Genomic DNA, 11,837 nt, shown 5'->3' with positions numbered 1-11,837 from the left:
ATGAAAAAATAGTCTGGTTGTTGATATAAAAATGAAAAAGTCCAAACAGGTATGAAATGGGTTCATCGACAGAAGCTATAGCTCCTAAAAGATTAAATACATTTGTTAGAAAGATTTCCTTGAGTCTCATATCTTGGAGTTAAATCATTATTACCCAGCAGTCCCACCTAAGCTAAACACAATACTCTGGCATAAGACCAAATAGAATAATCTAAATGTGAATTGGAAGATCAATTGGATTTCCCTAGTGTTTAGAGGTTTGCAACTCTTCTTTGTCATATTCTCTCAAACTAATTCTGACCATCAGAAAAATATGCTAGAGCATTTAATCTAAATGTTTACTATTTTAGACTGTCCTTTAGCCTTTTTATCTGAGGAAATTATATCTTAGGAATATCGTTTGGCTTTGTTAAAAAACAAAATATCTGAGTTTGGCACGGAGACATAGAGAGTGGATAAGTCTATACCATGAAATATCAAATATATACTGTACAAAGGCTTTACCAGACTAGGCAAGAATGAAAGAACTTCATTTGCATAAGTATACAGCACATAAATTGACAAAATCATGCGCGCAGACCACAAGCTTGCCACTGGGACATACATGTGTTTATGTGTTTGTGTTTTCGTGTATGTGTATGTGTACGAGTATGTGCATGTGTGTGTATATGTGTGTAAGTGTGTGTTTGTGTATGTGTATGTGTATGGGTAAGTGTGTGTGTGTTCGTGTATGTATGTATGTGTGTGTATAATTGTGTGTGTTCGTGTGTGTGTGTGTGTCAGTATGTATGTATGTGTGTGTGCGTTTACGTACTTGTGTGTGTGTGTGTGTGCGTGTGTGTGTGATTGTGTATATATGTATGTGTGTGTTTGTGTGTGTGTGTGCGTTTGTGTGTGTGAAAGGGTGTGTGTGTATGTGTATGTGTGTGTGTGTGTGTTTGTGTGTGTATAAACCAGACATGATTATAAAGCCCAGTATCACTTTGGTAGTCCAAATGAAATATTTCATAAATACAATAATTAAAATTATACTAACAAATAAAACAAGTGCTATTTTAAAGTTTCTATTGTTTTCTGGAAAATTTAGATAAGGAGTATAAACATTATTAAATAGAATAAACTAGGTTTTCTTAACAAAATGTTTAATATACTCTCTCTCTCTCTCTCTCTCTCTCTCTCTCTCTCTCTCTCTCTCTCTCTCTCTCTCTCTCTCTCTCTCTCTCTCTCTCTTTCTCTCTTACTGGATCCGAAGTTTAATTATGGCTGCCTTCTTAAAACTAATGATCTCAACTGAGTTAATTTATCGGTATTCCAGGAGTTAATTACTGTAAGGTGAAACCATTCACTAATGTGTTTATACTGGTTGCAACAAGATGAATTTATTTAGAAAACGTTTCCTGTGTTCAAATGATTATTGCAAAAAGGAATTAATGTATACGAATTGAAGGTAAATAAATGTCTTAATAGTTTCTTGTAATGTTATGTTTAGTTGATAGTAATATCGAACTTTTATAGTTTCTTTTGTTTTAGTCTAGTTGAGTTTCCTTTCCGAAAAAAAATTACATGGTCATGATTATCAGTTAATAATTGCTACTTAATTAGTTACATAATCAATTATAAGAAAGCATTATTTTCACATACACACACACACACACACACACACACACACACACACACACACACACACACACACACACACACACACACACACACACACACACCATACACCACACACACACACACACACACACACACACCACCACACACACAAACCACAACCACACACACCACAACCACACACACACACACACACACACACCACAACCAAACACACACACACACAACCACACACAACCACACACACACACACACACACACACACACACACACACACACACACACACACACAACAACACACACACACAAACAAACAAACAAACAGACACGCGCAAACTAACAACCCCCCCAGCGATAGGCCCGCGATACATCAGAGCCCTACAGACCTCCTCGGGTCTTTGGGACGGAAACAAAAGCTGCGAGGGTCACGACTCCGTCCGTCTCGCCGCGCCGCTGCAATTAAAGCCCTCCTGTTACACCTCCTCATCTCAAGAGGGACAAAGGACGGGGGTGGAGTCAAAGAGGAAGGGAGGGGCGAGTGAGGGACTAAGGACTTGGGGGCAGGGTGTGTGTGTGTGTGTGTGTGTGTGTGTGTGTGTGTGTGTGTGTGTGTGTGTGCCCGCGTGTGTTTGAGGACAATGTATATATGCACATGTAGTGGAAATATATAGATAAAACAGGTACTAGCACAAACAAGGGGGGGTGGAGACAAAGGAAAGGGGGAAATTGGAGCTCGAATAGGGAGCCATTAGACAATCGAGGACAAGGGGACAGAGCAGACCTGGAAGGGGAATATTAGGATGCACAGGCTTGAAGGACTCTCAAGAGTCGAAGTGAAACGGGAAACTACGGACAAGTTGAGGAAAGAAGGTGGAATGTATTGGCATTTTGAGAGCGAGAAAGGGACCAATGTGTTCCCTTTTCCGTGTAGTATTTTCCCTTGTATGAAAGTGTGTAGGCAGGGAAGGGTAAACAAAGATGGACTGGGAGCAGGAGGAGACCATGGTGGTGGCAACGTCGAACAATAAACTGTTCCCAGCTCGATCTCGCTTCTCCCCCTTCTCCTTGTACACTCATTTGTCTTTGATTCCTTTTTTCAGGTTCACCTTTGCTACCATTAGACTAATTATTCGTCTACTTGGTATCTTATCTTTAGCGAATGGGAGATAGCCTTCCTCAACCAATCCCCTATTCTACCAAGAGACGCTCTTCTTCTGATTCTCCTCACCGTTAGACTACTTCCTTCATCCCTGCGGCGCTCGAATCGTAAGAGAAATCGAAAAGATGAGACGAAAGGTTTCAGTCCGTGTTCGAGTGAGAGTGAGAGGTAGAATGAGAGAGACAGAGAAAAGTGGATACGAAGAAGGAGGGAAAGGAATGATTATTCAATAGTTCAAGGATCATGAGTCGTGACAGGTCGAGAGAAGGGGACACAGCGGTGCGTGTTTGATGGGAAAGTTGAGGTCCAGTGTTGACAAGAGGTTGATATGAATGGATTCGGATCGAGGAAGGATGAGCAATATCCTGAAAAATTATTGTTATTATTTTTTTTTTTTGGAAATGAATGGAGTAGCTTAATCGCAAATGATAATAATAATAATGATAATAATGATAATGATAATGATAACAATAATAATAATTACAATAATAATAATGATAATAATAATAATAATAATAATAATGATAATAATAATAATAATAAATAAACAAATAATAATGATAGTAATAGTAGTAATAATAATAATAATAACAAAAATAATAATAATAATAATAATGATGATAATAATTATAATAATAATAATAATAATAATAACAACCAATAAATAAACAAATAATAAAATAAATCAACCGAGGACAGCCAGACTAAAAACAAACGTTCCCCTATATACGAAAGGAATTAAGAGCGAGACGAGGATTTCATGAGGTCGAGATGAGGGGGGCAGTGATAGAGGTTGAGAGATAAAAATTTTAGGTAACAGGGACGGGTCCCCTGACCAGAGGGAGGTGACCGCTCTGAGTTGTAAATCAATGAAGAAGCAGTGAGCTGAAAGAGAAGCTGTTCGCAAGAGCGTTAGAGAATTGCTGGAGGATTGATTCACGTACAAGAACGAAACCAGATGATAGTGTGAGGAGAGGAGAGGCTGAATAAAGAGGGAGGAAAGAAATGAGTTATAAAGAGTTGTAAAAAGAAGTGGACCCCTTTTGGACCCCATGAACCTTTGTGAGTCCTTGTAGGTCCCCTGTACTTCCGTGGACCTCCGACAATCCCTGTTGACAACCCTTCAACCTATTTGAACCACCATGGGCCCCGGTTGGGACTTTGGACCCCCCTTCGACCCATGTGGACTGCTTTTAATCCTTTTGAATCCCCCTTTGGGCCCATATGCACAGCTTTGAACCCCTCTGGATCCCCCTGTGGACCCCTTTGGACCTTTTTTGACCCTTTTGGACCCCTCTGGTCCCCTATGGTCTGCTATCAACTCTTTTGGGCCCCTTTTGAACCCCTTTGGTTACTTCCGTGAACCCCTTTGGACTTCTTTTGGACCTATATGTACTGCTTTATACCCTTTGGACCACCTTACCTTACACCACCTTTGGACCCTTTTGGATCCCATTAGAATCGCTTTGGACCCCTTTGAATGCCTTTCGATCCCCTTTAGGACCCCTTTGAACCCCTAAGCCCTTTCAACACCTTTGGACCCCCTCAATCCCCTTTCAACACCCTTTGGACTCTTTGAATTTCTGTGGACCCCTTTGGGATTCATTTGAATGCCTTTGGGGCCCCTTTGGACTACCCCGTATGACCCCCTTGAATCCCCCTTTATACCACTTTGGACCCCTTTTAACGCCTTTGGACTCCTTAGAACACCTTTGGACTCACCTTTGTATCCTTTTAGACCCCTCTGATTGTTTTTGGACCCCTTTGAATCATTTTGGATCCCTTCGAAAAAAAATTGGACCTGATGAGGCTGTTTACCTCATCAGGGTAGAAGAATTCTGTTGTAGGCAGGAGTAACTCAAACTGCGTAACTGGTTTTGGAATTATAATCGATTGGCCCGTCCGCCATGACTTACATAATACATTGAAACTATCCCTCTGATTGCTTTTGGACCCCTTTGAATCACTTTGGATCCCTTCGATAAATAATTGGACCTGATGAGGCTATTTACCTCATCAGTGTAGAAGAATTCTGTTGTAGGCAGGAGTAAATTAAACTACGTAACTGGTTTTGGAATTGTAACCGATTGGCCCGTCCGCCATGACTTACATAATACATTGAAAATAATTAAATCTTTGAACAGAGTATGCAAATAACAGTATACATATATAAATTCAACAATACAATAGTCATCCTCATACAACACATAATATTTGGAACATACTGTGTAATTTAAAATACATGCATAATAATCTGATACAGAATAATAATTTTGTAAACAGTATGATGTGTACACTTAGGGGACACTAGCAGTGGCAGCGTGTTGCTACAGACCTATTTTGGAACCCTTTTAAACCCATTTTGGACTGTTTTAGTCCCGTTTGACCCTTTTGGACCTCTTTTGAATGTCTTTGAACCTCTTTGGATCCCTCTTACCCTGTTGGATCACTTTTGAACCTCTAGATCCCCTTTTGGACTCCTTTGGACCCCTCTATACCAAATATGGACCCCTTTTAAACACCTTCGGACCCCTTTTGGAGCCCTTCGTACTATAATAAACCCATTTGAACTACCATTTGGACCCTTTTAGGCTCTTTTGGATTCCTTTGGATTTCCTTTAGATCTCTTCAAACTACCTTTGGGCCTTTTTGGAACTCCTTTTGACTCCTTTGGACAATTTTGGACCACTGTGGAGCCCAATGGACCCTCCCCTAATCTTCTGTAAACTACATACACCTTGTAATGAGCTAAGGTGTACAGGAACATTACGTTTTCCATGTTTCATTACATCCTCATTTCTTTGATACGCTAATCTAGGAACTGCTCTTGAGTTGATTAAACTCGTCTAGTTTTTGCTATGAAAAATATCCAATATGATTTGCTACAGTGTTGAGGGGATCCTAGGTAGTTGCAATTCCTTTACTCTTTTTAGAGGAATGAAATCTGAGGATCTTTGGGTCAAAGAAATTGACCTTTTGAGAAACTTACCTGATTTGTATGTTTGTGATGTCTGTCTCAAAGCTGTTTCCTTAAGGGAAAAATCCTTAACTATTTGAAAGGGTTTGAATATACTTTGATTAAACCTGAGTTTGATTCTCGTCTTTTTTCTCTGCTTTCTCACCCCTTGTATCTCTCTCATTCTCTCTCGCTCTCTCTCTCTCTCTCTATTTCTCTCTCTCTCTCTCTCTCTCTCTCTATATATATATATATATATATATATATATATATATATATATCGTTCTCCCTTCTCTCTCTCTCTCTCTCTCTCTCTCTCTCTCTCTCTCTCTCTCTCTCTCTCTCTCTCTCTCTCTCTCTCTCTCTCTCTCTCTCTCTCTCTCTCTCTCTCACTCTCTCTCTCTCACTCTCTCTCTCTCTCTCTCTCTCTCTCTCTCTCTCTCTCTCTCTCTCTCTCTCTCTCTCTCTCTCTCTCTCTCTCTCTCTCTCTCTCTCCCTCTCTCTCTCTCTCTCTCTAAGAGGAAAAAATAGTGTGGAAATGGTCGACAAAAGAGAGAGAGAGAGAGAGAGCGTCATTCTCAGGCGGGAATCAAACCCTTGAATATCGGATTACGACTCTAAGGCAAACGCGAGAGTTGCCGCTCAATCATTACCTTCTGCAGGTCGAGGAAGATAAACCCAGCTGATAAGAACCATCTAAATTTTGGTGAAAATTTATCCAAAATAAGATGGTTTATGTTATCAAGTCGATGAGGACTTATTTAGTCCTTATAGGACTTATATATATATGTATATATATATATATATATATATATATATATATATATATATATATATATATATGTATGTATATACATATATATATACATATATATATATATATATATATATATATATATACACATATATACGATCTTCTGATGATTGTCATAAGAGACTATTACAAAGCCCCCTCCTTTTTTTTTTTTTTTTTTTTTTTTTTTTTTTTTTTTTTTTTTTTTTTTTTTTTTTTTTTTTTTTTTTTTTTTGTCAGGCAATTTCATGTAGCTATCTCAGTCTATATCTCACTGGGCCTTTGTTTTCTTTTCATACAAAAAAAAATAATTATTTGGAAGGAATTTGGCCTGTGTTCATATTATATAATTTTACTGACATAACACTGTGAATATTTGATTACAAACATCAAAATACCAATGATATGATACCAGGCTCAACACGAAATGCGATTTATATTGAGTGTAAATGATTAATAGGAATATCGAAAGATTATATAATAATACAAGGATCAATCGTCAATATTAAACACAATCGTCTTATATACAAACAAAAAACTTTATTTCAGTTGGATATTTGAATTTTTTTATCAAGTTATATTTTCAATACTCTGCGAGCTGTATAAAATGTTTCTTTGTTTTCAGTCTGAAATTGGACAATGACCAAATATTTCAGGAGATCACAAAAAATATTTATTACCGGAATATAATATATAAATTATGACATAAATTTACGTCAGTGTAGTACTTAGAAATAGAACGTCGAGTAGTTTCGAGTAGTTATGCATAAAACTACGAGATTGCAAAACAGACTAATTCGTATATTAATTGTGCATAATTCTACGCCTCTGTGGGACTAAGAAGTGGTGGGGGACTGTAATTCCCTCAGACTGTACCGAAATGGTGAGTTCAATTTGGTGCAGACCTTGCAACATATTTCAATTTATCTTTCCACGAAACTGATGAATTTATGCCTGAATATGCTTATTCTACCAATATCTATTCGATAATTAATTCTTTATTCCTTTTTTGAACAGAGTGTAACTTCCTTGCTAAATTCAATCACCAACCGATATTGAAAATCATTCTATAAAATGATCATGTTTAGTAAAGTGTAAAAATTACGAAACACAGAAGGACTAAGAATTATTTGTGTTTAGGGTAAATTGAATTTCTGTTCTTGTAGTGATTCAGTAAATATGTTAACTTTGTTATGCTGTTTCGAATTTCCTCTCTTTTCAGTTTTTTTTTTTTTTTTTTAGGTTTTAAGATTACTGAAGGCCTTTAGCTCGAAACATATATACTGAGATGAAAACCAATTTACTTGTACATTGTATTGATAATCAACCACGAATTTTTAAGAGAGATATCGTTTCTAGATTAGAAAGAGAACGAGATTCATAGATAGATAGAAAGACAGATAGATAGGTAGCTAGAGAGACAGATAGATGAGTAGATAGATAGATAGATAAATATATAGAATAAACTCAGAATAAGACTCTAGTCTTTCCTCTTTCCACCCATTTCATAGATAGAATCATATATATACACACACATATATATATATATATATATATATATATATAAATATATATATATATACATATATATATATATATAAACTCCTGCCCAAAAACTCCTGCCCAAATACACTGACAATATATATGTATATATATATATATATGTATATATATATATATATATATTTATTTATATATATATATATATATATATATATATATATATATGCATTTCTCGATGTATTAACCTATATGTGTTCGTACAAATCAATGTATGTAATCTACATACATATTTCTTCTATAATTGTTCCTCCCTCTCTCCTCAACGTTTTTTTCTCCAATTTTTGTGCAAAATGTCCGTCAATTAGCTAATGAATCTAAACAGCTTAGAGACATCACCTGGTAATTGGCAGAGGGATTAAGACCCTTACACTGAATTATAATGATAAATCTTGTCAAAAGAAAACCTTTTGGTCCATAACATATGAAAGTATACCAAGTGACCCTGGTCCGTAGGGATGTCGTTAAAGTCACTGAAGTATTTATTGAATAAAATGTGCAGTCAGTGTCTCATAAAGAATGCAGTGCGTGGCATTTGCTCTCTATCGTTTTATTTTATTTTTTATTTGTTTTTGTTGAATTAAAACCTGACCTGAAATTCGGCGAAATATCATTCGGCTGGACGTTGTTTTTGATCATATAACATTACACCTCACTTGGGATGTACGTGCAAAATGAACTTTTAAATTCGCATTTCGGCTTTCATTGTGGTTCCTGGCATGTACGAACCTGCTTTATTGCAAATATAGTTCTTTTTTTTATGTTTTGTTTGTTTATTCATACGGACACTCAGATTTATATAAATTGTTGATGGAGGAGTTTTGCTACGGAAATGGGAAGAAAAAATATGGTGTTATATCAAATGATGTGATGTTTTTGCATGCACGCAAACACAGAAAAATGTGCACATGCGCGTACACGCACATATACACACACACACCAAACACACACACACACACACACACACACACACACACACACACACACACACACACACACACATACATATATCCATACACTTGTCATACCGTTTCTCATACCCGTCTAATATTACCCGTGAACATAATTATAAAATTAAATACCAATATTCAATAACAAAGGAAATTACTGCATATCAATATTCATTCAATGCTGAACAACGTTGGGAACTAATATATTTAGAAATTTACTCATTACACTACTTAATAACGAAAAGTATACTTGTATAGCTGTAGTATACCTTTTGTCAGATGCAATTGTCCACAATAACATATGGGCAACCAATGAACTGACATCTGCGCGCTGGAAGCACAATCGGAAGCGTGCTGGTCTGGCATCTTCCTATTCGTGGGTTCGAGTCCCACACTTGTGTCCGATTCTCAGCCGTGACTGTATGCTGCCTGGCCCAACAGACTCCAAAGGGTATAGAGCAAATACTCAGCGCCTACTGGAGCAGCATCGTCATCTTCTTGTGTATATTGGATATTGTTCCAAGAGCTCTGGAATCACAGCATGGAACTAAATCTAAACAAATCACTCAGCATCTATGCTGAAGGAATCACCTAATATAATCGTGTAATTGATCAGCGGGATTAAGTAAATGAAAACAGAAATGCCGTCACACGGCTTGCTATTGTAGTGGTTAGGGTCATTGACTCCCATGCGTGAGGTCCCGGGTACGTCCCGCGTTCCTGGCTCAAAGAGAGTTCACTGATTCATTAGTGTTCTCTTTTGGGATAAGAGTATGATATGCAGGCGGGCGTGTGTGTGTGTGTGTGTGTATGTATGTGTGTATTTATGTGTGTATGTATGTGTGTGTATGCGTGTGTGTATGCGTGTGTGTATGTGTGTGTTGTGTGTGTGTTTGTATGTGTGTGTATATGTGTGTGTGTGTGTGTGTGTATGTGTGCTTGTGTGTGTTTGTATGTGTGTGTATGTGTGTGTGTGTATGTGTATGTTTGTATGTGTATATGTGTATGTATGTGTTTGTGTGTGTGTGTGTTTGTGTTTGTATGTGTGTGTGTTTGTGTGTGTATGTGTGTTTGTGGGTGTGTTTGAATGTGTGTGTGTGTGTGTATGTATGTGTGTGTGTTTGTGTGTGTGTGTGCGCATGTGCGTATTCATGTACTCATGCATGTATGTGTATAAGCTCACTTCATTACTCATAGACAGAACTATACAAATAATAAGCTCTCATCTGGGAAAGCAATAGCTATCAATCACGTGTCCAGCATGTGATGCAAGTCCATGGAGGGCCAATTAACAAAATTATCCAAGAAAAACGTTCGAATAACTTAGTCTATTCGCTGTCGTTACTTTCTTCAATATATCTCTTCAAATAGCCTCACAGAATACCATTAACCTCCTTTTAAGCCACAAGAATTCTTCAGTAAGTACGCTCGGGTAGACATAACCATATATATAATGTATAAAAATGCCTATTTGAGTTTTAATTATTAGGGTCGCGCATGTATGTTTACGACCATGCAAGAGAGAGGGGGAGGGAGCTGAAAGAAGGTTACGGTTGCCAGATATACGATATCAATACTTGAACGACGGGTGGTGGTGGTGTTACGAGTATAAGACGTGCCAAATGCAGAATAAGGAAAAGAAAACAATGATAATGAAATAATTATAATAATGATGATAATAATGATGATAATAACAATAATGATATCAATGATAATAATGATAATGATAATAATTATGATGATGATGATAATGATATTAATGATAATAAACTAACAACAATAATAAAGAAAACGATAATATCAATAATGCTAATAACGATAATAATAAAAAGAAGAAGAAAAATAATTGTAATGAATTTATAAAAATCTAAGGCATCTTGACTGGTTTTGTTTCTTCCGAGAGTTCGGAGAAGTACATTGAACCAGAAGAAGGACGAAAGTTTGGTCCGATAGATACCGGGAGAAAAGAGAGAAAATAGAAAGCGAGGAAAGAGAAAACAATAGTTAGAGATATAGAGACAACAAAGGAGAAAGTTGGAGAAAAAGATGGAAATACATTTGTATCATTATTAATATTATTATTATTTCATAAGATGTTTTATGTTATTTCACTTTTTTTTTTTTTTTTTTTTTAAGTTAGCACCTGATGATTTGGATCTAACTTGGAGACGCGACTAAAGCGTAGGAATTAATTTGATTAATTTATGGACAAAGGCGTAATGCCCTACTTTTTTCCTTTTGTGTTTTAATAAATACTAATAAGACGAAGAGAAACACACACAGAAATGAAAAGATGAAAAAGGAATGAGCGAATAAATAAACAAGGAAGATATGAATGCTAATTAGAACCGACAGAATGGAATAAGGTGAAAAGTAGATAATGATAAGAAAACTAGAAGAGAATTAAAACGGTTTCAGTGGAATAAGAAAAAAAACGTGAATGAATGAGAATTAAAAGAAAAAATGTAATAAACTGTATCAAAAGGAATGAGTTGTCAAAAGTGAAAACGAAGATCTAACGGAAACATGAAACATTAAAATTAAACGAAAAGAAACGTAAAGAAAAAAAAAAACTTGAAAGCCGAGAACGACAGAGAGGAACAGTAAAAAGAAAACTACCAATAATGGTAGAAAAAGAAATATGTAAAACAGAGAAAATAAAAAACAGAAAACAAAACAAAAGAACAAAGAAGGAATTGTAGAGAAAGGGCAAGGAAGGGAAACGAAAAGAGAGGGAAAGAAATGGAATAAAGAAATAGAAAATAGAAAGGTAAAACTTGCGCACCCTGGAGACGAAGAGGG

At 36.4% G+C, this 11,837-nt stretch overlaps 1 protein-coding gene across 1 annotated transcript in view; it reads right to left on the bottom strand.

Annotated features, from left to right (window-relative positions):
* Positions 1-5,555, bottom strand: part of LOC143024031 (uncharacterized) — an 11,466-nt gene extending 5,911 nt beyond the window's left edge. Inside the window, exon 1 of the mRNA XM_076182744.1 lies at positions 5,414-5,555. Coding sequence (XP_076038859.1) covers positions 5,414-5,555 — 142 coding nt within the window. The remainder of the gene's footprint in view (positions 1-5,413) is intronic.
* Positions 5,556-11,837: the final 6,282 nt, after the last annotated feature.

The sequence above is a fragment of the Oratosquilla oratoria genome, unplaced genomic scaffold (genome assembly GCF_046742065.1).
Source record: "Oratosquilla oratoria isolate Oo_2021 unplaced genomic scaffold, ASM4674206v1 SCAFFOLD83, whole genome shotgun sequence".
NCBI lineage: Eukaryota > Metazoa > Arthropoda > Malacostraca > Stomatopoda > Squillidae > Oratosquilla > Oratosquilla oratoria.
The sequence above is the reverse complement of the archived record's forward strand: the minus strand, read 5'-3'. Positions and strand labels throughout refer to the sequence as shown.